Source organism: Synchiropus splendidus, chromosome 11 (genome assembly GCF_027744825.2).
Source record: "Synchiropus splendidus isolate RoL2022-P1 chromosome 11, RoL_Sspl_1.0, whole genome shotgun sequence".
In the NCBI taxonomy this organism is placed as follows: Eukaryota; Metazoa; Chordata; class Actinopteri; order Syngnathiformes; family Callionymidae; genus Synchiropus; species Synchiropus splendidus.
Genome location: NC_071344.1, coordinates 19,182,355 through 19,208,773, shown reverse-complemented (window position 1 = coordinate 19,208,773; position 26,419 = coordinate 19,182,355). Strand labels below are relative to the sequence as shown.

Sequence of the window (26,419 nt, the reverse complement as noted above, 5' to 3'; positions counted from 1 at the left end):
TGGTCGTGTGTGAGGCAGAAGAGACAGAGTTCCTGGACGAGTCTGTGCTGAGTCTTCCCTCACCCATCCAGAGACTGAGAGAAGTGGTTCCAGTGCCCGCGTCCTCAGTGACAAGGGTGTCGTTCCCCTGGTGTCCAGGGGAAGGAGAATTCACTCCCCTTGCTCTGTGTGTGAGGCATCAACCTGCTCTCAACACGGAGTCCTGAGCACCATGGCCTCTGATCTGCAGGAGAACCCGCCTCTCTACAGAGTGGGGCTCAGAGTTACGGGACCACCTGGACAGGGATGTAAACTGGGTGTCTGTGGGGGAAGTAGATGATTTGAACAGTTTGAGGAAAATGATGTGGCACCCATGACTGGTTCTTGCCTAGAAGGCCTCTGCTGTTCATGCGAGTGTGAATTTTCTTGAAGATCCAAAGCTCTAGTCATCTCCGTGTGTCCTCTGGCGGAGGAGCAGGCCCAGCCACATGCTTCGTTGGGATGGGACAGCATAGGTCCACTCCTGAGAAGTGAAGGACATGTGACAGCAGATGTCTCAATCACAGGACTCGGGTCAGACGTCTCACAGCAGCCGAGACCAAGTGCTCAGCATCCAAGTCACTGTTTACAGTGAACTGTGGGTCGATGAAAGTGGCTCTGAACTTGAGGACAGATGGCAGGTCAATCTTCCCAGCCATTAGCCTGCGCCAGGGCTGAAGGGAAAACTGTTTCCCCTGATTTCTGAGACGAGTCTTGTGGCAGGTGGTGGTTTGTCGAGATGTGGAGATGTCAGGTGGTCAGGAGGATGTTCAGGGACGCAGCTGCTCCACCTCTGCAGCAGACGTCACAGAAGCCACCGGGCCACGTCAGCTCAGTGTATCCTACAGTCTGGAAACACGACCGATCCCATGAAAAGGTTGAGGATGAGGAGGACGATGATGAAGATGAGGATGATGATGATGAGCATGATGATGAGGATGGTGATGTGGATGATGATGATGATGATGCTGAAGATGAGGACGATGATGTTGATGATGAGGAAGAAGACTAGCATGATGATGAGGATGATGATGAAGATGAGGAGGATGAGGATGATGAAGATGAGGATAATGGAGGATGATGATGAAGATGATGAGGATGAGGATGAAGATAAGGAGTATGAGGATGATGAAGATGAGCCTGATGATGAAGATGAGCATGATGATGAGGATGATGATGAAAATAATGATGATGAGGATGATGAGGATGATCCACCGAGGAAGAACAAAGACTGGAGCCTCCAGCTTGCTCTGGTGTCTCCTCAACACACTCAACAGCCAAGAGGATCTGAAAGGAGACAAAGGTGGCAGCTTCCACCCCTTCCATTCTCAACTTTTCCTTCTTTTGTTTTCTCCCTCACGCTTGAGTCCTTGTCCAGACGGCGTCTTGCTTCATCCTTTCACAGCGATGATGACATGGAGGCCATCTTCCACGAGGGCTCTGCGTCTCACCAGCATGTTCCACACAACACCAGATGTGAAGCCCAGACGTGCACCCTCACAGAGAGGAGCACGGATCATTATTAGCGATGAACTTTCACGGCCCTCCTCAGATACAAACCTTCAGGCTCCCAACAAAAGACTCTGAGCTCTGTTTAAGCAAATCCCAGTCAGTCACTGAAGCTTCCCAGCGTCCGGAGTCCAGAGATTTTATCCACCTGCAGAATTAGCTCACTGTCAAGTCTGTTGTTCAGAAAAGCCATCTTTAAAGAAGCTGCAGACGTTTCTATAAGAGTCAGAAAGCAGCTCCTCCTCCCACAGCACAGTGGATTTCAGTGGGATGTCAGACAGAAATCTCCACCCAGAAGCTGCAGCTAAGAACATGAACCTTTCAAAGGTGTTTGGAGGGGAAATGGTTCTGGAAAGTTCTGACTGCTGAAGGAAAATCCCGGTAAACTTTTGAAGAAAATGGAAAGGTCTGGGCCAGGATGGAGTGGAAGTCAGGGTGTTCAGAGTGAGAGGGATGAGGCAGAAACCACAGCAAAACAATACTGTGAAAAGCAGACAGGTCGAACTCTGACCCAGACGAAGCAGCCACGAGTTGCTGAGCGGATCAGGTCTGAAAACATTCTCAGAAGTGCAGCATGTCTTTCGTGCATTTTGATCACTGCCGGTGGAGCGGCCCCACAAAGGTTGTCCAAGGTCAGCTCAGTTGTGAATCTGTAACAGTGAAAAGAATCCTCTCATTAAATCTCTGTCGCAGGGATCAGGAGGTCCAGCACCGCCAGCCACCTGCCTCCAGACTCAGCCAAACCGATTGAGATGCTCGACAACACTGTGATGACATCAGAGTCGGGACCATGTCGAGGTGGAGAAGAGGCAGAGCCGTGATCGCCTCCTCACGAGACGTCTAGGGCAGTGATTCTTAACCATAGCGCCGGGGCCCGTAGTTGTGCCGCGACATGGTTTCATTCCAAATTTTATTCTGTTTTTCCAGTTTTCTCAACAGTTTGTATCAAGTGTATTTCTTTTTTCTTCTTTAGTGAATTTGATGAATATGACTTGCAGCTGGTTCTGCTGCTGTTTGGACTTTCCAATGACAAATATCTTAGCGATGATCACATGGTTTCATGTCATTTCACAAAGTTTTGGTTTGTTTACGTGTGAGTAGGTGAAATATGGTTGTTGATCTCAAATGAAATCAAGAGTGATGAATCAGATCTATTGAATGGACCCAGGTCCCGATGGGCCCCAAGATCAAAAAGGTGAAGAACCCCTGGTCTAGGGGTTCTTCACGTCCCAGTCAGACCATGACAGTGTGACCATCTTTATTTTCAGCCTCTGAAAGTTCAAGAATCAGAGGAATGACTCTGGCTGGCTGGCTCCTGGAGACCAGCTGATCTCAGCCACAGAGGTGATTCCACCGTATGAATCTCAGTGCTTAAAGCGGATGGTGGGCGCAAGAGTCGCCGGCACACAAGCACATGAGCTCCTCTTAGGAAGCAGAATCATTAGCTCTGCCTTTGTTGACATCCCTGTCTCCTCCAGATTAAGATTGAGGATGATATATAAATTCCTCCCTAAGAACAGTAAACTAAGACAGAGAAGGCTCTGGTGCCGCTGCGGCGCTGCAGGTTAGTCCCATTGGTTCACACAATCAGATGATGTTCCTCCGTAGCTTCACTGAATGTGTGTCCTTTTGCTTTATAATCCCTGGATCAATGTGTCAAGATGAGAGAAGTCCTGAGGACCACTGTGAAGATGACTCCTAGCCGGTGTTGGAAGGCAGGCGCCTGCTCACATGTTTGGGCCTCTTGTTCTTTGAACTGGGCCTGGACTACGTGCTGCAGACCTGGGAGGTTCTCCTGCCAGGATGAACTTCATAGACTTGAGTCATCTCCATCGCCACACTCTCTCAGCAAGTTCCTTTCCTTGTACTTCTGGGCCTCATGCACCAACCTCAGAGCCTGGGGCCCAACTGAGCCCATCAAATCTGTCCAGGTGGCCCTCGAGAGTTTAAATGGAAGGAGACTGGTCAGGGACGGGACGCCTCTGCCGTGGTGGCTCAGGTGAACAGACCCAAGTGTTAAAATTGTAGCTGGCTCACAGACGACTCGAACACAACAAGGTTAAGTTTAACAAAGTTTAATACACAACAGACAAGACAATGACAGGACACGGACAGGAAACAAGGAACTAAAGGTGTCGCCACCAAAAGGCAGAGCGAAGGAAATACTCCAGAATGGGGAAACAGAAAAGAGGCAAATTACAATCAGGCCTAAGTAACGGAGACCAGAAACACACTCGGATAAACTCACAAGGCCCAAACAGCAAAAAACGCTCAGCAGTGGAAGACTCAAACACACACGCGAGGAAGAAAAAGCCAACAAGAGAAAACAAGACTCTCACACAAAGCACAAACGCTGATAGAAAGTGACAGAAAATAAACTAGGGAGAAACCAAGGAAGCGTCAAAAAAGGCACGCACAATCAGAAGTTTAACAAAGAGCGTGATAGAACTCGTCTCGAGGGGATCTTTACCGGTGGACACGGAGCAACCGTCTGGCAGTGCAGGGTGGAACCCAGGTGTAGAAATCTGTGGAGCTTGATCAGCAGATGGGTTCCGGCTGCGCTGCTGTGAAGCTGGAAGGAACAAAGGAAACAGAAACAACAGACAGGAACACAGGAAGTAACAAAATAAAAGCACACAAAAACCGAAACACGACTGACTGACGTGAAGTCCCTGCTGCTGCGTTGTCGACCCGATAGCTTCTTCACAGGGAGTTGGAGGTCCTGGACTCTCACCTGGACACCTTTAGACCGGAGGCTGAGATCCCATCAGCAGATCTCCTCTTCAAAGGCGGCCACTGACCTTTGGACAGCTACTCCATGTTGAGTCTACCTTGGATAGGTTCTGGAGAAGACTGCATCTCCTCCCTCGTGCTGCAGGTCTGCAGGTGGATGATGAGAGTCCGCTGGAGAAACACTTCATGTGACAGCTGCGACGACTGAGCACCACCAGAATGTTAAAGATTCAGTTTACCGTCCCACTCTCTAATTACCTTGGCTCAATAAATCCAGGCAGTTTACAGCTCCCGAGCCCCGAGGAAGGGAAGCACGCTCTGACAGAAACAAGGATGCACAGTAGCTTTCATTCAGGCCAGCCTTGATCTTTATTCATCTGCTGAGCCCTGCAGATACTGACAGTGTAGATACACCGCCACATTTGCATCACAATCCTCGCTTTTCTCTCCCCTCACTGATCGGCTTCAGTCACATGATGAATTAGAATCTCACTCATGGAACACTTTGATTCTGAGAGTCATTAACAGGAACCCTGAGTGAGCCGGTCAGGAAGCTGCATTTCTGCCCATCCATCAGGAACTTCCTGCAGACCTGATGGTAGCATTCAACTCATGGAGTTAAACACCTCAGCAGTGCAGGAGACATCCTGGCTAGACCTCACCTCTGTCTTCTCTGGAGGCTGGAGGAGCAGTGGTTCTCCAGGGTGAGCTCTTCTTTCCCTCCTACTGCTGCTCATCTGCAAGACCAACCAGACTTCTGACTGAGAACCATGGCCTCTGACTTAGAGGAGCTTATCCTCATCGACTCCTCAGCTGGATGCTCACCCTCCCATCACTTTAATCCTCTCACGCTGCTCAGTGGGATGGACAGTCTGCGTTTGTTATCTACTCGTTTTTTCCATGTGTGGATGAATGGATGTTGCTCTGTGAAGGTGTCTCCCTTGAGTCAGTGAGAGGAGAGTGGAATAGGTTGCTCAGCTCTGGAAATAAAACAAATGTCAACCACGAGTCAATAAATTTTCAGCAAACCCCTTCAGCGGACTCATCCAGTCCAGCAACAAGCCCAGTCTTCTGGTCCTGCCTCCCACAGCTCGATGGTCTGACTGCTGGAGATGGTCTCTCAGGTTTGGTCAACATGATTTTGTGTTCCTGTCGTAATCACCAGGCCAACAGACTGTGGCCGTCAGCGACCGCCAGCAGCAGCGTCCACGTGCCGACTGAAGCTTTCTTTGTACGATTGTGGGCTGGCTGTCGACACTGAAGTCTACAGGAAGGAGCGCGGCGCCTCATCCCAGGAGATAAAGAGCTCCGCTAAGAGATGGCTGAGAGGATTTCACATCCACACTGGAGGAGCGAGTTGAGAGCGGTAATCCTGCCTGGGAGACACGCAGATGGAGGCCACGTCACCAACGTGGGCTCTCATGAAAGCGTGCAGCACAAAGAGGCTAAGGACTGCCAGGAAGAAAGAGTTTGGAACCCAGTGATAGTTTGATGGCACGACTTAAACAACTCTGGTCTGATGACTGAAGTGACTCAGATTTATGAGTCAAGGTCTGAGTCAGTCCGGTTGTTGGTCTGTGACCTGAAGCCAGTGTTGGTCGAGGTCCACACTCATCAACGTGATGATCCAGGAGAGACTTGCTCACCAGCAAGAGCGAGTCAGGTGGTTGAGCTGACACCAGTGGCTGTGGTTAGTCTTCTGTGTTCAGGGTCAGGACGTCCTCACCTGGCAGCAGGAGTCAGCTTAAGATGGCGGTATCAACCTGGAGGCAGCGGAGCAGGAGCCCACTCCATCTAGCAGCAGGATGTTGGCATTCAGATAGTCAGATAATGTGTGGACTGTTTTGTTGATGTTTATATTCTAATGATTATTTCTCAGAAGAAGAAGAGAGTTACAGGTGAAAGTCAAAACGGAGGTGATTTTCATTCGGCTAATTGAACTATAATTCAGCTCATTGAATTTCGATCCTCCTCCGCGTGTCCCGGCTCCTCCCCTTGTGTTCGTGCGTCACGCTGCCATTGAGGCGTCTCGTCAGGTCCCTCACTCAGAACTCGCTGCATTCGCTGAGGATCGCGGCTCCTGTTGAGACTCGCCTGTGGACCCCCGCGCCTCGCTGGACGCTGTTCCCGGACCAGAGATGCAAGTGCACCTGGCGGCGGTGCTGATGCTGAGCGCGGTCAGCGGTGAGTGAGACTGTAACTTGTGATGCGTCTGAAGCTTCCCAACTCACCAAACCCCGTAGTTGATGCATGGCACTCGAGGTTCAGCGTGTGTTTCAGTCCCTCAAGTTCCGGAACCAAGAGGTCCAGACTTGAGCGACTCTGCGGGGAGTCCCGGGTCGGCCCCGGGGCCTCCGCCCAGCTGGCCGCGCTGCAGAGCGCTGTCCTTCTCACCTGATGCTGGCTGATTGTTTGTGAGGCAGCAACGCGTAACTGTGGGACGCAACATGAGAGAGCTGCGGTCGAGACTTGTGTGCGTTTCCTCGCACCTTAATATCAGCGTGAAGAGACGTTTGAAGTGCGGTACCGACCCAAACTGTGAAGGTTCCAGTAGCAAGTGAACAGGTGGAAGAAGTCGCTCGTCGTGGAGCATTCAGCTTCAGGGACAGATAGACGAGGTGAGGCGAGCCCAGGCGCTGACCTGCGTGACGCCAACAAGTGAACTTTTCCCCCCCAAAAAATGTAGCCATGTGTATTACATATACTAGGCCTGTGGGTGGCGCAATGCGGAGCAACGACGCAAACGATGCGGGGGCCATCATTTGGCACTTGTTTGAGTAATGAAAGACAAAATCAAATTTCACAGTTTCACAGTTTCATGATGGGATTTTAATGAAGGAAAATGTTATTATTAAAAAAAAAAAAAATTATATGTGATGTGGCTCCGCCTCCAGCAGGAACATGACCTGAGTGCCTGAAAACACAAACCATTAGTGTTTTATCTGCGTGTTTGGGTGTCAGCTTTTGACAGCGTGAGTTTGCCCTTAACAGTGAAAAAGGTACTTTGTGGAAGTGAGTACTTTGATGTCATCAGCAGGCGCAGCTCCAACACGTTTTGGTCTCCCACTGTCTGACTGAAGGTGCTGCAAGTGTTCAGCACCAAGTGGGAGGTGGGAGTAGAACCAGCAACTCCACCTCAACAATGTAGAGAGTTCCACAAGGAAGCGAAGGTGTCCCCATGTGACACGATGTGTGACAGACTTGCACCTTCTCCTTCCAGTTCAGTTCATCAGCGTGGACGAGTCTCCTCCCTGAGTCTTTAAATCCTTGATTGAAGAATGTCTCCCTCGCTCACATGGAGGTGAGGCGATGAGAACCCCCACCAGCGCTGTGTGCGCGATAAGAAACCAAATTACACTCGCGTGTTGAGGGGGGGGGTCAGCTGCTCCTCTCCAGCAGGCAGTCAGCCAGTCAGCGCTGCTGGGAGTCTTGCTGTTCTCCTCTGGGTCTCTCCTGGATGACTGAGCGTTTCTCTCTCAGAGAGTCCAGACAGAGAAGCTCTTGTTGTCGGGGCCCTTCAAAGCTGGAGACCACAGGTGAGAGGAGAAACCCATCGCCTGCCTCAGCTCTTTCTTCAGCCAGACAGAATCCAGAGAATCGCAGCACTTCCTAATAAAAGGACTGGTCTGTCACCATCTGGCATGACGTTGATGATCCTTCTCCGCATGTTGTTCCTGTTCTCACAGACTCAGAACTATGAACGTGTTGAGGTTGAACTTCTGAGGCCGGTTAATCACTTGAGCATGGTGTCACTCGAGTGAGGAACTGAAGATGTCAGTGGCATCAGGAGGCTTCCTGACTGTTCCTGCACATCTGAGTGAGTCTCCATCCCTCCAGAGTTCCTCGCAGTGTTGATAGATGGACCTCACACGACCACTCCACATCTTGCCAGACCTTCCCTCTTCACTCCTACAAAGGTTGTTTCTTCATCTGGAAATGGCTTCAGCGAGTCAGATTCTCTGGTTGTCTGTCTTTGATTGCAGACTCTCTGACGGAGCGGAGACCTGCATGCATTGGTGTGATGGTGAGATGAAAGAGCATGTTAGCAACCACCAGAGTGTTAGGCCTGCTCTGTGTGAGCTGTGAAGGAAATGGGGTTGCAGGAGTGGTTCGCTCGTACCTCCAGCTGTTGAGGGAGCATCTGTTGCTCTGGAGAGGCGAGACAGGAAGGAGATGCTGAGGTCTTGTTCCAGTGAGACTCACAGGAGCTTCTTGAACATGATCCCTTCAGGTCCGGTCTGGACCCAGTGATGAGCTGACTCAGAGAAGTGTCTTCTACATGAATTCAATTGCATCACAAGCTCAAAGATGAGAGGCTGTTCCTCACCGCTCTCTCCGGAGATCCTTGAGACTCCAGGCAGTGTTGATCACATGTCAGATCAAAGCCATGTACAGAGACACTCACCAGGGACAGGATAAATGGACAGACAGACGGACAAACCCAGCAGCAGTGAGGTAGAGGAGGAGCAAACACATGGGAGCTTCAGAGGTGCCACTGTGACCTTCTGAACTCAGATGAGTCTCTCTCTCGAGGTGAGAGTTGAAATCTTCAAATACAAATTGTGGAAGAAAGAGAGTCACTGAACAAGCACTTAGCAAAGGAGACCCTGGTGAGCCAGGAGGAGCCGTCTCCAGAAGGTCGGCCTGTCTCTTTAAGAGCACTGGCGTGGACCATCCTCCAAAATCAAGCTACCAGAAAACAAGTGGTGATTCTTCATGAGGACGTTCGGGGTCAACCAGGTGGCAGTGAGAAACAGATCTGAGGATGGGACTCCGAGGTCACAGGTTCCTACATACTGAGGCTCCACTGAAGACCCATTAAGCAGCATCTCAGAGGCACCTGGAGGAGCCTTGTTTCCTCTCTAATGTATGAGTGCAATGCTCCTGTGGGCCTCACTCCTCCTGCCCTCCTGACTCAGGCGGAGAGCCGCTCCGATCCAGGAAAGGTCGGACTCTGACTGACGTCTGTGATTGGCCTCCTGGGTTCTCACGGCTCCAGACACAGACATGCAGTTTTAATGTCTCGGCAGGACGGCATACATGCTAACCTCCCATTTTGCATTCCGGTGAGAGGAAGTGGCGCTCTGACGATGGAGCTGCTGAGGGAGTTGAAGCAGACACTGCTGTGATGAGCAGAAGGTCAAGCTCCAAAGAGGAGTCATTCTGAGCAGGTTGTTGATAGCGAGTCCTCCACCACAACAATGGTCCTAGAAACCAGGACAAAGAGCAGTGAAGTGTTGTAACATCATTTATTGAAGGAAAATGGACCTTCAACGTCTCCGTTTGTGTTGACAGCAAAACTGACAGTCACGTGAGGAAAAAAAATAATCAGGACTTGGGGTCTCGTGTGGGCAAACTCAGACGCCCAACACGGGTCAGGAGGTTGTGGCGACATTTCCTCCTTCCCTGATGAACGGCCGCAGATGGAAGATTTCAAGAGCTGCTCATTGAGAACGGCTGCAGTAATCTCCAGAGATGATCAAGTGCTGCAGAGTTCATTTGCCCTGAAACAGTCGGACACTGAAGTGCTCGGCCGCACCTCACCTTTCATTCATCTGTGATTCATTTGTGTGCGCTGAGCCGGAGGTGACCTCAGTGCCACCTGCAGTCCGCTTTACAGCACTCTGATGGAGTGTGTGCGGGGGGGCTTATTTATCCTGCTTTTTGAGGATGACTCTTGACAAAGCCTACTTTGTGGGGACATTTGGCTGGACACCACAAGGTTAAGCTTCACTCTGAGGGTTAAAACTTCAAAATAACTGGGTTTCAGTTTGGTTCAGAGTGCTGGTTCAGGTTAGCCATGTGTTTTGGATGGTTAGATTCAGGGGGAGATGAAAGACAACGTCCTGACAAGAATAGAAATACCTACTCTGTGTGTTCAACTGTTGAGGCGTTGCCAGCTCTCTGCCAGACAGCAGCCTCCAGGTCACTGCCAACCTCAACTATTCAGCATCCAGGTCCCATTCAGAGGTGTGTTCAAGGGCACCTTTTAAATCCGCCACCCAAGACTTCCTGAGATCCTCCTGCCTCCTTCATGTCCAGCGCAGTCACGGCTGATCGCTAATTTTAGTGATCAGTGAGACAATGTCATCATCTTAACTTGTTAAAAATCAGAGCGCTTGAGTGGTTTCTCCAGGACTGAGGAACAAAAGCTCCTAATAAGGAATAATCACTGACATTGGTTCACAAAGAGCCTGAAATCAGTGTGTGGTCTCTTCGCAGCTGCGCTCAACACGACGGAGGAGAAGGCCGTGTGTCCGCTGGGCTACTTTCCCTGCGGGAACCTGAGCATGTGTCTGCCACAGCTGCTGCACTGCAACGGTGTCGACGACTGCGGGAACCAGGCGGACGAAGAGAACTGCGGTGAGTGTTGCTGTCAACACGCTGGTCACCTCACACCTCTGGCAGAGGCAGATACATGAACACAAACGCCCCGCTGCTGTCAGAGAGGCTCACGCTCGATGCTCACAACATCATGTTGAAAGTGGTTTCAATGCTTTTTTTTCCTACACTGACTCACAACTGAGGAGGCTTCGGCTTCCTGACATGGGTGATTCAGTTCTCCTGCCAATGGAGAGTTGAACAGGCCGTGATGAGTGATGTGTGGCTTTAGTTTGTGACGGTTGTTTGTGATGTCTTTGTGGTGACCTGGGTGAAAAATGGCAGTGTCAGGTGACCTGATTTTCTGGCGTCGCTCCACACTGGCCGTGCTGTGCGCCAGGAAACATGCAGTCTCTGATATACCTGGAAGAGTCTCCACCACTTGGCTCCCACTTCACTCTAGATTAGTCTGCACACATTTTTTTAAAGAAAGTTACAGAACGTCCTCAGATTACTAGTACAGAGAAGGTCAGAAGGCGCCCCTTGGACAATGATGTTTGCAGATGACATAGTGATCTGTGGTGAGAGCAGGGGGCAAGTGGAAGATAAGCTAGAGAGGTGGAGGTTTGCCTTAGAAAGGAGAGGAATGAAGGTTAGCCACAGTAAGACCGAATACATGTGTGTGAATGAGAGGGAGCCAAGTGGACAGGTGAAGTTACAGGATGCAGAGATAAAGAAGGTGGGGGATTTTATGTACTTAGGCTCAACTGTCCAGGGCGATGGAGCGTGTGAGAAAGAGGTGAGGAAGGGGGTGCAGGCAGGATGGAACCATTGGAGAAAAGTGTCAGGTGTGATGTGTGACAAAAGGGTGTCAGCAAGGATGAAAGGGAAGGTGTACAAAACAGTGGTCAGGCCATCAACGTTGTATGGTTTGGAAACAGTGGCACTGAGGAAAAGACAGGAGGCAGAGCTGGAGGTAGCAGAGATGAAGATGCTGAGCTTCTCTCTGGGAGTGAGCAGATGGATAAGGTCAGGAAGCAGTAGATCAGAGGGACAGCACATGTCTGGTGTTTAGGAGACAAAGTCAGAGAGGTTAGATTGAGATGGTTTGGACATGTACAGAGGAGAGAGAGCCAGTACATCGGTAGGAAGACGTTGAGGTTGGAACTGCCAGGCAGAAGGTGGAAAGGAAGGCCAAAGAGGAGATTTATGGACGTGGTGAAGGAGGACATGAGGTTTGTAAGTTTGAGAGAAGAGGAAGCAGAGGACAGGGTGAGACGGAGGAAGATAATCTGCTGTGGCCACCCCTGAAGGGAGAAGCTGAAGGAAAAAGAAGAAGACTTCCTCAGACTCTTCTTGCTCAGAGTGGAGGTGTGACAGGCCGGGGACACAGATGGCAGTGAGCAGCGCAGCGCTCCTGGTGATGATGTGGATGGAGCAGGGGCAGCATGAAAACAAAGGATCCTGAAGCAGGTCCTCTTGTAGCTCCATGGCAACCAGTACCATTCTTTAGCTCTCCTGCTTCACGTTGACCATTGTGCTGCAGGGAAGGTCAATGTTGAGCACAACAAGAAAAACATTCTGTTCCTGCTGTCACACTCCAGCAGCAGCGGCTCCTGCGGCGCTGACCCAATTCTCTCTTGGAACCTGTGGGATGTTCTTCCGAGGTGCAGCCATTGATTTCACCCCTCGGCTTCCAGGAGCAGGGTCGGCAAGACAGGCGTGTAAGGACGCATCAGGAGGTGCTGCCACACGAGGAGGAGAATAAACAGCAAACAGCCACGTGCTCGTGACTCTGGAGCCAATCTATGGCTGACTTGACCACGAGTGCAACCGACGCCTGCAGACTACGTCTCTGCAGCTGTGTTGCTGTGGTGCGTTGACTGCAGTCACTCAGCAGGAGCCAAACCTTGCCCAGTCAGAGTCATGAAAACAGAGGCGTGGCCTGCATCCACGACCCTGGGCCACGGTGGGCCATGCGTGTTGGACCAGAGAGGTAAATGAAGCATGAAATGAGTGCAGAGCGGAGACTGCAGCACACAGTCATTACTCCGACATGTCAGCATGTGTCATCATTGGAGGAGCATCGGTGCAGGCCGAGGAGCTGCTCAGCTCCGTCTTTGTGCCACAAGTCAGGAGAGAACTGGGCCTGCTGCTCCGTCAAGTTCCTCAAGGGCTCCACATGCTGAGATTAAATCGTCTGTAGCTCTGCCATCTGATGCTGGCCTTCGATGAGCAGCATGTGCCGGGCTATTGGCTACGTTGGTAAACCTCCTCCTCCTCCCAGCTAACAGAACACCCATGCACTCATACGACGCAGTGACGGGTTTGACTGGTGACTCGGCTCCCTGGCAGACGAGGAGTTTATCAAAACTGATAAACTGATAAACTGACGAGGAGTTTATCCAAACTGATGTGCAGAGTTGATGTCCATGTGTAAAGAACCTGCTGCACAAAGGATAACAGCAGTGTTTCTGTTTGAATAATCATGGGTGTTTTCAAGGCCGCCACTTAGTGGTCACATAACCTCGTCCACAGTGGACACCGACTGTTCCTGTGGTGCCCTACTGATTCAATCTGTGGGTGTGGGGCGTGGTTTATCTATTCCTGTGGGGACCAATTCTTGGAAGCACACCTCCTTCTGAGGACATTTGGCTGAGTTAGGACTGTTCAGCCAGACCCCATGAGGAGAAGCCTCAATCTGAGGATGTCCAAATAACCGGGTCATCATAACTGGGTTGCAGTTTGGTTCAGAGTCCTGGTTCAGGTGAGCCATTTGTTTTGGATGGTTAGGTTTAGGGAAAGGGTTATATTATATTATTATATATTATATATTATATTCAAGTGCTAGAAGGTTTTCCGGCGACTTATATGCAGATTTACAAGCCTCTGTCTGCAGAGCTAGAAAACTCGCTTCTCTCTATTTGGCCAAAATGTGACCTTGGCTGAGGAAAGTCCTTTTGACTGCGGCAGTGGATGAGAAAGGCATGGAGGATAATGTTCACCAAACACAGACCGAAAGTGAAAACAGTGAAAACATCCTGGGTCACATCCACCCATCTTCTTCTTCCTCTTATTTGAGGTCAAGGTGGCTGAACACCTTACTAAGCAAGAACACATCCTTCTTCTCCTGGAGCGGTTCTCCTCTGAGTCTCTCCTGGCTGACTGAGCTTCTCTCTCTCAGAGAGTCCGGGCAGAGACACTTATTCTCTGGGTCACTCCAAAGCTGGTCACCTCAGGTGAGAACTGTCTCCTGGCTCAGCTCTTTCCTCACCACAGATTTCTCAGTACTGAAAACGTCTCCATCCTCCCCTCACTTGTAAACAAGAACCTGAGGTCCTCCTCCACCTGGAGAAGATCTCATCAACAAGGACCCGACCTCAACTGCAGTTAGTCAGAACTAGTCATTGGAAAATAAACTGACATGAATCGACACCTTACAAGTCACGTCAGCTGTAACAATCTGAGTGCAGAGGAAAAGCTTGACTGAGAAGGGAGAGCAGATCAACTCTGGAAAGGGAGAATGGAAGAATGGAAACCTTCACTAATCTGATGGATGATTCCACCTACAATAACCCGACTCTCGTCATTGACGACCTGAGACCTGTCACTCAAACATCGACCGGAGAATGGCCTCCATGTGAAGAGCTGCTGACCCAGGCGACCCGTCCTGAGGGACCCATGATGGCGTGAGGAGTGGCTGCTGATTCTCGTCTTGTTTCACAGTTTCCCTGCCGTCTCCAGTGATTCAGTGGTTAGTGTCAGAGACTGACGGACTGTTGGTCTGTCATCGGGGAGCGACATTAATCCAAGTAGGAAGATTTACCTTCAGGAGGTGAGGCTTTTGTTATTCTGAGACACAACAGGAGCTGAACTCAAACTCTCCACATCAGCTCCTCCACCATGAATTTCCAGTCGCTCACCTCAGGCAGAGTCGCCCCCTGAATTAAAGGCGTGTCAGTCAGTGGCAGGCACATTTAGCTGCGCTGAGCTGTGTGTGGCGCGTGGTGGCAGTGAAATATGGAGGAACAACAATGAGGAATAAAGTGGTGCGCCATGAGTCTCTCCACGCCACAGTCAGGCTCTAGCAAACCCTCCTCAGAGCAGAAGTCAAATACACCTGCGGAAATTTCGACGGCGACATGAATCACGAGTTCAGACTCTAATAAGAGTCGATGAAGCCCTGAAGGACTTGCCGACATTTCCTCTCGCGTATCTGCTTTCACACCAGCCTTCTGAAAATGGGTTTTCCAGGTCAGTGATTCTCGCACTCGGCGACCCAGATCTGCAGAAGTGAGTCTCAGGGAAGCAGGGCCCTGAAGTGGTGCTGAGCGGGGTCCCCTCAGAGACCCCCGACCCTGAAGGGTCATCAGCAGAGGAGGCCTGTTCACCGAGCATCAAAGTGAAGTTCTCCTTCTCCACGGTTGAAATGGAAAAACAAAGTTATGGAGTTATGAACTATTCTACATCATCAGCGGTCAACCTGGCTGGTCCATCTGGTGCAGGCGCTCGGCTGTCTCTGAAGTGAAGGCTCATTCCACAGCGTGCAGGTGAGTGGGTCAGTCAACAGCTGCCTGTGCTGTTTCAATGAAATGGACGGTTGATTGTTGAGGAACCGTGAGAGCAGCTTGAGACTGACAAAGAGTGGGAATGACATGTTGATACAGCACCTCTGCTTGCTGATACACACCTCAGCAAGCAGATCCATCATGGAGAAAGAGCTTGTGGAGGTGCTGTGAGTGGCGAGAAGATGGGAAATCATTCTGAGCTATTACATCAACGCGGAGGAGGGAAGCACAGCAGGAGGCCACAGGAATACAGTGGATGGAATGAAATAAATATGAAGTGCTGTCTGACCTTTGTTCTTAAAGGTCGCTCTTCTTCCACTCATCATCCTCTCATCCTTCAACATCTTTGAACAGTCTGGTCATCTTCTTCATCCTCTTTCCTCACTTCCAACTTCCTAATGTCCTCATCTACCTTCATCAGTCCTCCTCTCTCCCACATTCATCTTCATCTTCATCATTATCATTTCCGTCTTTCTCTCACACTCCAATGGTGAAATGTGTTCCTCACTGGAGTAATACTGTTCACAGACAAAGGAAGGAACAGAAGCCTGACCTCTGACCCCTCTGTGCTGTCCCACCTGAGGCAATAACAATGTAAATGTCTTTTTCCTTATTCACCACTGACCTCACAGCGCCTTCTGCAGGCCACATGTGGCCCCGGGCCGCGGCAGGAGCCTGCAGATTTCTGGTCATGATCTAAGGACTGACTTCAGTTTTGCGGATCAGGACTGCTGTATTGCTAGCTCTGCTGGCCCTGCTGCGGGAAACAACACAATCGGAGTGTCAACATTTCGATATGCGGCAGACGTCGTGGACTAATTGATTCAACCAACGGAGGGAATCACTTTCCCTCCCACAGTCCTCTTCCTTCTTTGAAGAGCAAGTGTCTTCTCCAGTTCGTTGATCTCGTGACATCGAGTCGCTGGAGACTTCAGACTGAGCCAGGAAGGTTGGCATCTGAGCCGCGCGTGTCGCCGCGGCCGACTCTCTTGGGTGTGTTTCTTCAGTCTCAGTAGTCAGAGCTGAAGGGTCCGGCTTGGCTCTTACCTGAACGTTGGCTTCGTCACTGCTCTTCGGTCGACCCGCCCTCTCACGAAGTGATGGCGAGCGCTAAACAAACCTGCTGCTCCCACCTCAGAGGGAAGAAGGCGAGCCTGACTGAAATGAGCCCAGGAATGAAGCTCAGTGGAGTCAGCGGTAGAACAAGGACTTGCACTGGCTGCTGGGTGTGATGTTCTCTCTGAGCAGATGTGAGAATAAATCAGTTGCAGTGGCATTGTGACCCCCATCAAGTCCCTCACAGATCATCACCACAGCCTCCTCAGCAGAGGCGTTACTGTGGAGACCAGCAAGCGTCTGGTCCGAGCAATGAGGCGCTGAAGGCCGAGAGATTCAGAAGAGTTACGGGCTGGAACAAGATGAATGTGCCCCGACAAATGAGCGGACGCTGTGGGCTCCGACTTCAGAGCTGTTGTGAAAAAGTTCTGCTGGACTCTGAGCAAACCAGCCCGTGGAGTCCGAGTCATCCCAGAGGATTATTCTTCTGGATCCTCTACAGAACCAGCCAGGCCCGAGCGCTCAGGTGAGAGAAGTCCTGTTGGAACTTTCAGTCCAGTTGGATCCAGAGTCCAGGTGGTTTCCAACCTCTGCAGGAGATGTAGCGCAGTGTTGAGTGAGCGAGTGGAGTGTGTGGATGTGATCAGAGAAAATGCAGATCCCAGAGGTTCCATCTATCAGGCGAGTGATGTTTCTTCTCTTCATGAATCAAAGTGTCAGTCATCATTCAGCTCCTGTGAAGATCTGAATCAAAGAACTGCACTTTTCATGTGCTCTTTCTCTCTCTTCCACATACTCTCTCTCTTTCTCACACACACTGTATTTCTCTATCTGTGATGTGTCAAGCAAGACTGCACTGCAGTGGCAACAGGAGGACAGAGTGCCAAGGGTTCTCGGGGTGTTGTCAGTGTAGCTCAGGAGGGTGAGAAGCTGCATCAGTAGGTGACGCTACCTGAGGTCAGAAGGTGCAGGGGTGAGTGAAGGGCTCTTCTGAACGATGGAGACATGTGATGTGTGTGAGGCAGGTCCAAGTCATCTCAGCTTGACTTGGTACTGACGTCACAGAAGACTTGTTGAAGATGGAGGTGTTGGAGAGCATCAGGTTGAAGGTCTTTCGCCTGAACTGACAGCAGTCACTCCCTGAGAGCCTCTCACCCTTCATGAGCTCCAGCATCTCAGAGACTGTGACGGCTGTGACGACGAGGATGGAGGCTCAGTGTCACATGACTCATGAAGTCGATGACAGCGTGTTGAGCCGCGCCGAGTGTCCCACGCTCAGGATCGCTCCACGAGCCCAAACATGTCAGAGATGTGTGACGGGCAGATGGGTTCTGGTTCCTCAGCTGGCTGTGTTTTTCCTCAGAAAAGAGTGGAAGTTCGCCTCACACTTCAGACCCTGACACAGTGGAGTCTCTCCACCAGTCCCCACAACATCAGTGGGTCAAACCAGGTTGTCAGAGGTCACTCTGTAGGTTCTAGTCTTTTAAAATATTTTGCTTTCCTCCTGCAGGTGATAACAACGGATGGCCGCACCTGTTCGACAAGTACTTCGGTATGCCGACTCACAACACGGGGACCAAATCCCAGCTCTGCTGTGAGTCCGCCTCCCAGGTCACATTAGCACCATGTTCCCTGTTCCAGAAAGCCCTGATTGGATTTCTGCACCGGGCTTTGATGGAAACATGAAGGCTGTGCTGTAAAAAATTTATTATTCAAATCAATCAATTAGAAACATATATTTTTGACTGCAAGAAAGTATAAAAATGTTAGCTTATTAAGTCATCAAAAACAGCTATGTCAAACAACATAACAGCAAAGACTCTGGGTTTAGAAATATCATTACAGAAACATTTCAAGATTTTTTTTTTCTGTAGATATTTCTCCAGTGTAAACGGAAATGACAATATGGCTCTCCTGCTGTCAGAGCAACAGGCCTGTTCTCCCACTGGCCCTGGAGGTCCAGGAGGAGGACATTATGTTCCGCTGACCGTGAGAGATTGATGTGAAATCTGCATGAAAATGAAGCAGAGATGAGCTCGACTCAGAGCGGAGAATGGTGCAGTGTGTCCTCCACATGATGCTGACGTGGTGACGCCCACCTTCCTCTTTGTGACTGGGTGCCATCCGTTGTTTTGGCTTCTCTCTGAGGAGCTGTGAAGCAGCATCTGGACACTTGGGATCAAGCGTCCTCCTGCATCCAGCCCATGTGTCAAATCCAGCCCCCAGAGTCGTGTCATGTGACAGCCAGACTGTGCCTCCGTGCATGGTCCCCGGTCCAATTCACCTCCCGTGAAACCCGGGCTCCCTCGGACCAATCGGCTCACAAGTCAGAGTTCCAGTTCCATCCAACAGCAGGTTCAGCAGCCTGAGCTGGTAACCTTCTCAGGGAGGTTGGGACTTGTTTAACCTTCATCGCCGTGGCCCTGGGGCAGGTATCCCCGACCTCTCGCTCATTCAATCCCAAACAGGTGTTGAACATGACTTGGTTTGTGAGATCAAAAACCCAAACCTGGTCTCCCCCTCCTCGTCTCTCCCTCCAGTGCTGGGGCCAATTCCAGAGCTCTGCAAGTGTCGAGACCTGGAGTTGGATTGTGATGGTGCACAGTTGCAGGACGTCCCCATGGTGGCGCTGAATGTCACCATGATGTGAGTAAGGAGAGCAGTCATCGACTCACACTGGCACACGCTGCTCTGACGTGTCTTCTGCTCCTGCAGGTCTCTGCAGAGGAACCTTCTCAGGCAGCTGAAGGCCAACATGTTCTTCAGGTACCAGAGTCTGCAGAAACTGTGAGTACTCATCTTCCCAGCCACAGGAGAGTCCAAACATAAGTCAGCACTTTCTCCGCAGCAGGCTTTATGAAAGGAGACAACTGGAGTCTGTCCCAGCTCCCGGGGCAGGGGACACCGGGGGCAGGTCTTCTGACCTCCACGCTCCCTGATTTAGAGTCCTCCATCAACCTGTGATGCAGATGTGGGAGGAAACCAGAGTATCTAAACAGTCAGGGTAAACGATGCGTCACCAGATGGTGAATTCAGGCGAATCTGGTCTCAGTTTCCATGAGAGCGATGAAAAGCGAGTCAGGTGCGATGATGGACGAGTCTGAGGCGAATCACACATCACATCGAATCACAGATATGAGTCGGCTGGACCAAGTCTTTCAGCAACTGTCAATGTTTTTCCATGTAGGCAATGAAAAGCTGCAAATATAAACACGGTCATGATCCATGAGTGAAAGGTGAATAGCTGAGGAAACTTCTCTCATGCTGAGACCTGAGGCCCGATAGATCACCTGTGTTGACTTGAGGGAGATGACACATGATGACTCGACTTGATGAATGCAGCTGAGCAGACCTCTAGGACGCAGGCGTCAGAGGTGATGTTGAACGAGCCAGAGACGAGTCACTTTCAGCAATTTTCGATGTTTCAGGGATCCAGAGCTGCTGCAGACAGAGCGAGTGAGTGAGCCACAGCCGTGACAGTCGCTGAATGGCACTAGGCCAGACGACCCAGGCGGGACTCAGCTCCCTCTCAGTGTTCGGTTCAGCCGTCTGATAATGTTTGGTGTCTCCTGCAGCTACCTGCAGCACAACAGGATCAACGACGTCAGTCCGGACGCCTTCAGAGGACTCCACAACCTGACCCGGCTGTAAGTCCTGGGCCAGAACCACAGGTTCACACAGGTGCCCGAGCTTTAGGGACACTCAGAGTGTGGTCCCCTTCAATGCTCTTGTTGGACGACCAGGACCTTGGAGACAGTCACATACGAGAAGCACAGACTTGATCTGTGGCATTGAAACTCACACACACACACGCACTCACACACACAAAGCGACCTGCAAACCAACAAAAGGCATTGACCCACACACAGTGAGTTCAAGATCGCACAATTGGAACCTCACTAGTGTCATAACACACAGCTCACAGCAGTCACAGGGTTTTTTCCTGCCACATAGAAACACACACATAGTCTTGATGAAATATTCATATGGGTTATCAAATGAAGACTCTTATTGAAACGCACTCGCAGTGCTCTTTTGACACTCATGGTTTTACCTCCTGACCCTGGTGCTCAAAGATGCACAGGAGAGTGACAGGTGAACAACAGTGATCACCCGCATTTCATCTCAAGCAGACACACGTGGAGATTCCACGCACTCAGTTTGTTGCATGTGTCAAGTGGACATGATTGTGTCTGAATGAGTGTGTGTGTGGGATTGGTTTATCTCATCTTATGAGGACATTTGGCTTAGTTAATACATTTTTTTCAGAACCCCACGAGGTTATACCTCAATTTGACGACACCAAAATAACTGGGTCATTATACTGGGTTTCAGTTTGGTTCGGAGCCCTGGTTCAGGTGAGCCATATGTTTTGGATGGTTAGAGGCTGAGGAAAGGGTTATGGCTATCAGCGGTCCTCACAATGTCCCCACAGGGGAAGCAATACAAACGTGTATGTGTGTGTGTGCTTGTTTTCAACTGATGCATGAGGGTCAAAGGTCACCTCTGTCTGCCCACACAGGTATTTGAGCTACAACAAGATCTACGTGCTGAAGCCCGGAGTGTTCCAGGACCTGCACCAACTGGAGTGGCTGTGAGTGACCAGCAGGTGGCGCTTAGGAGGCGATTCAACCAACACATGGACAGCACTCATCAGCACCTTCAAACACTTCTAGTCTTGGTTTTCACAGAAGGTCAAAGGTCAAGTGACTGAAGTGGGGAGCGACCCAAAGGTCACTGTCTAGAGTGTGCCACCTAGTGGGGAGTGTCTGCTGGTGCCGCATAGGTTAAGGGAAGGAAGTGTAGTCCTGCAGTAGCTATACAGTCAATAAAAAGTGTGTTTCGGAGCACCACCGTGCAGCGCCAGTTCTTCTCGTATAGTTGGAGCGACCGCAGCACACGTCACGGCAAAAGCTCCAACAACACTACACATGTGGATACTCTGACAGTGAACCATTTACTTGGTGAATGTTGCCTTGTCTCTTGGTATATATTGCCTTGAAATGATCAAGCGGGTACTTGAGTCAAGTGCAGAGTGCGCTCTTGTCCGTTTGTGAAAGAGCGTATGTTTTGCATATTTAAACGAGGAGGCAGAGGAAAGGTAGGGGTCGGGTACCCCATCATATGCATTCATTTGTGATGCATCAAGCAAACATGCAGGGATCCATGCTGTGAACTGTTTCATACATCCGAATACGCCTGTGTACCCATAGTTTCAGACTGAAGTATTCATACATGAGACCCATGGGTACTTGTCCTTCCTTCTGAACTATCACTGTCTGCCAGACACCAGAACAGAATGTGCAGCAGTGCCCCCTGTTGGCAGGACGTCAGAACCCCTTTGAGGCTGTCTACGAATGTTTCTCACGTCACATCACGCTCTCAGCACCGGACCGACCCATCTGTGGCTCACCTCAGCTGTGCTGTGATTGTGGTTTCAGGATCCTGGAGAACAACAACATCCACCACATCTCCTCGCTCACCTTCTCCGGCCTCAACTCGCTAGTGCTGCTGTGAGTCTTGTCAGTCGCTTCTTCTGTCTCACCGCACTGATGTTCACCCGCACGTGTCGACCTCGCAGGGTTCTGCTCAACAACTCTCTGACCCGGCTGGACGACATCTGCCGGGAGATGCCCATCCTCAACTGGCTGTGAGTCCGAAGGTGCCAGCGTGTGTCGGGAACCTGCTCATGGTGCTGTGTTCTCCTGGCAGAGACCTGGAGGGAAACCTGCTGGAGAGCATTGGGAACGCCTCCTTCTGCTCCTGCACCATGCTGACCGTGCTGTAGGTGGAGCTGCTGGACCTCACTCTAGTGTTAAAAAAAAAAAAGTTCTATCTTTAAAGTCAAATAACGACTTTCCTTCCAAGGCGTGGCATTTGATTTATTCCCTTATGAAATATGCCTGTCTCGGAACAGTCAAAGCTTTCATCCGTTTTTGACTCAACAGTGACAATTTTCATATCTGTGTTGTTAAAGTTATGAATCGTATTCTCTGGACGCCGTGAAGCAGCTATGCATCAAAGCTCTATCAAGATCAGTTTGTCCTGTGGGTGTGGTGGACGTCCAACTGTCTGTCTCCTGTGTCCTCAGAGTGCTGCAGAGGAACCGGATCAGCCAGGTCCATGAGCAGGCCTTCTCTGTCCTGCAGAAGCTTGGAGAACTGTGAGTCTGGCTGCCCGCAGACCTGGTCATGTGACTCACACTGCTGCGGTCACGTTCGCAGCGTTGCTCAATTTTGCTTCTCATTTCTGACTCCTGAGTGGAGGTGGAGAAAGAGGTCTTCCTTATCCTAGCACTCAAGTGTGACAGAGGTGTGTGAGCCTGTGTAGAACCCTCTCTGACACACCGTCCTCCAGCGTTTCCCTCAGCAGAGCATGAGAACCAGCCTCTCTCCAGCTTCTTCACTGGCGTCTGTGTCAATATTGATTTTGCATTGAAGGCAACAGAATCAATGGAGAGAACAGAGGAGCCTCCTTCTTTACCTTTGACCTAGAGGTTGAGGTGCACGTGCATCCTGTGTGTGTGTGTGTGCATGTGCTTAAGCGTATTTATCATAGTGAGGAAGAATCTTGGGGAATACACTTCCTTTATGCCGGACCCCACAAATCCAAACCTGTGTGAAGTGGATACGTGCGATCCTCTCTTTAATTTAAGTTTATATTTATACATACTTATAATCCGACAGCGGCTCTGCATGTTTTGTGTTTGCGACTAACGTGTGTGTGTGTGTCGCAGGGATCTGTCCAGCAACAGGCTGATGAAGATTCCCTCCAATCTCTTCATCTTACTGGGAGATTTGCTGCAACTGTGAGTGCCATGGACAAACACACTCGAGCATGCTCGGATCAGAGGGCTGAGGCGAGCTGTCTGCTGACACCATGGAGGGATCAGTAGTCTTTTGTCCCTCACGGCAGAATGGCTTTGGTGTGTGTGAGCCACACACTCATTTCCTCGCCTCTGCTTCACTCGCAGGAACATCTCCTACAATCCCATCGTGGAGCTTCAGGTCAATCATTTCGACAGCTTACACAGGCTCAAGTCGCTGTGAGTAACGACACATCTCGCTGCTGAAGCTCTGTCTTCACAACACGTGACCTGAACAGGATTCTACCCCACAACCTCTGGAGCAGCTCTGCACCCTCCGCCGTGTTGGTCTGCTCTTGACTGTCTGACTTGTTCTCCATTGACTTGGCCTCTACTCTAGTTGGAGACTGCTTCCTTTCTATCCTCTGGCCGCGCTCACGCCCCCCTCCTCTCCGGACCTCCATCATCACCACCTTGTCCAGCTGACTGCACCATTATCATGTCATGACCTCTACACACACACAGATCTACATTCATCTTCATCTGGAGAAAAAAAAACAATCACCAGTATTCTGAAAACAAACTGGTTCTAATTGTCTCCATGGCGACCAGGAAGCTATTCATCCGCCCAGTGATCCTCTCCAACGACAGTCAGGTGATGTTTACTTCATCACGTGGATTTGTGTTTTGCTTCCCAGGAGCATGGAGGGGATTGAGATCGGAGACATCCAGCGGCGAATGTTTGAACCGCTGAAGTACCTGACTCACATGTAAGTGTCAGTATCACAGAGCTGTTGTGGAGCCATGGACAACCATTAATCTTCACTCAGAGCAGGCAGAATGAAATGATGCAGAAGATTGATGGACAGGTAGCACGAACTGTGCTGCTCACTGATCCCTTCTCTCTCTCTCTCTGCAGCTACTTCAAGAAGTTCCAGTACTGCGGCTACGCTCCTCACGTGCGCAGCTGCAAGCCCAACACAGACGGCATCTCGTCCCTGGAGGACCTGCTGGCCAACATCGTGCTGCGGGTCTTCGTCTGGGTGGTGTCGGCCACCACCTGCGTCGGCAACGTCTTTGTCATCTGCATGCGCTCCTACATCCGCTCGGAGAACAAGCTGCACGCCATGTGCATCATCTCGCTCTGCTGTGAGTCCCAGGGATGCTGGAGAGCCGGTGCAGCATTCGGTCAGCCTTTCTGTCTGAGAAATGATGAGTCCATCTGGAAATGGAGGGCAACGACAGCCTCCCCCTCTCAAAACTTCCTTCCACCTCTGATCTGCACTTCTCTCCGTCCTCCACTGGCAGGCGCTGACGGGCTGATGGGCATCTACCTCTTTGTGATCGGAGCGTACGACCTCAAGTTCCGCGGCGAGTACAACCGCCACGCCCAGGCCTGGATGGACAGCGGTCAGTGTCAGGTGATCGGCTCTCTGGCCATGCTGTCCACCGAGGTCTCAGTCCTGCTGCTCACCTACCTGACGCTGGAGAAGTACATCTGCATCGTCTACCCCTTCCAGTACCTGACGCCAGGCTGGAGGAGGACCGTCACCATCCTGCTGGGGATCTGGGTCTTCGGGTTTGTGGTGGCGTTCCTGCCACTGGTCTGCAAGGGTCTGTTCCGGAACTTCTATGGAACCAACGGCGTGTGCTTCCCGCTGCACTCGGAGCAGCCGGAGACGCCGTGCGCTCACGTCTACTCCATTGTCATCTTCCTGGGTGAGACAATTGAAGAGGTCAAAGGGCGTATTTTATGCACGTGGTGACGTAGGTGTCCACGAGAGGGCGCCACAAACCTGTACCACCCCGGCCCTGAGAGGACCAGTTTTCCCAGCCCCGGGTTATAGTGTGTCTGCACTCCAGAGCGAGACAGACATGCAGTTTTCCCTGTATTTTGTTGGGAAAAGCTCAAATCAGGGCCAAAGATGATCCTGGGCTGTTTAAACTCCTGTGTTTGGCTGTAAAGAAATCAATGTGAGTTTCGGATGGCGAGGACCTCGGGACTGGTGACGATGATTCAAACCAGATTCATGCATGAAGCTCTGGTGTGCCCGGCTGTCCCCGCAGGTCTGAACCTGGTGGCCTTCCTCATCATCGTGCTCTCCTACGCCAGCATGTTCTACAACATCCAGAGAACCGGAACGCAGACCACCAAGTACAGCAACCATATCAAGAAGGAGGTGACCATCGCCTAGAGGTTCTTCTCCATTGTCATCACTGACTCGCTCTGCTGGATCCCCATCTTCATCCTGAAGATTGTGTCCCTGCTGCAGGTAGAGATTCCAGGTATGGTGGAGATTCATCTGTGTTTCTATGTTCAACACTATGGATGGATGATGGACGAGTGTCTGTTGGGTAAGAGACTGGATGGTGAGCAAATGTATGGTTGAAGTGAGGAGGAGTGGTCAGGGACGAGTGACCCCTGATAGGTTGCTGGATGGATGATGATGTTCAGACGTGTCTGCAGGCAGCATCAGCTCGTGGGTGGTCGTCTTCATCCTGCCCATCAACAGCGCCCTCAACCCCATCCTGTACACGCTGACCACGCGGCCCTTCAAAGAGACCATCCTGCAGGTCTGGGCCAACTCCCGCCAGCGGCGCCCCCTGCTGGCCGGGCACCAGGGCGTCCACCCGTCGCCAACGTGGCAGGAGATGTGGCCGCTGCAGGAGACCGCCCCGGGGCCAGTTCACCCACCTGAGGTCACGGTGCCGCCCGTCAAGCTGACCCCAGTGGAGAATGCCAGTGAGGAATTGGAGGACGTGAGCAGGCAACCCGAGCATAGGAGGCAGCCCACTGTTCTGTCGGTGTGTCCGCAGAAGCCCTCGGACACCTGCGTCGACACACACATGGACTGAGTGACCATGACCCCGGCAGGACATCCCACGCACTTCTGGTCATTCAAGACCTGCATCTCACCATCGGGACTGTGAAGAAAATCTTGTTTAGCAGGACTCAGCGCTTCAGAAAGTAACGTGAGACACTCGACTCTTTGTTCATGACCACTCTGGTGATTTCACAAAATCAATCATCAGTGCTCACTTTGCTGTTGCATGAAAGCGTGAAGAGAATGGCGAAACAAATCAGTCAAGTCAGCAGGTGAACTGTCGAGTGAACGTGGCTCATGGTGGAGGCTCTCCAGCCAGGTTGTGTTCCAGTGCTGGGAACATGACATCGGACTGGAGGCTTTTATTTCCCAGCTGGCCTGGGATCCTGACCACGCCATGAACTGCATGTCTGTCTACAAGTTCCTAGTGTGTTTTATTCATCATGATGTTTGTGAAAAACTACTCTTTCACTCACCACATCGTGCTGCAAGTGTTTGGAGACACTTGTCTTTCAATAAAAAGGAGTCGAAAAGTATTGCAAGTTTTCGTTTGTTCAAGGTTGTGTGTTGAAGAGATCAGGTGA

At 50.9% G+C, this 26,419-nt stretch overlaps 1 protein-coding gene across 1 annotated transcript; it reads left to right on the top strand.

Annotated features, from left to right (window-relative positions):
• Window positions 1-6,300: 6,300 nt before the first annotated feature.
• On the top strand, window positions 6,301-26,255 carry rxfp1 (relaxin family peptide receptor 1). Its single transcript, XM_053878617.1, is given in 18 exon segments — window positions 6,301-6,444; window positions 10,483-10,623; window positions 17,716-17,799; window positions 18,746-18,851; window positions 18,921-18,992; window positions 19,781-19,852; window positions 20,728-20,799; window positions 21,647-21,718; window positions 21,787-21,855; window positions 21,918-21,989; window positions 22,297-22,368; window positions 22,942-23,013; window positions 23,179-23,250; window positions 23,709-23,780; window positions 23,930-24,159; window positions 24,319-24,729; window positions 25,078-25,296; window positions 25,478-26,255. Coding segments are annotated over 18 exon segments (2,343 nt in total). The 5' UTR covers window positions 6,301-6,398; the 3' UTR covers window positions 25,867-26,255.
• Window positions 26,256-26,419: the final 164 nt, after the last annotated feature.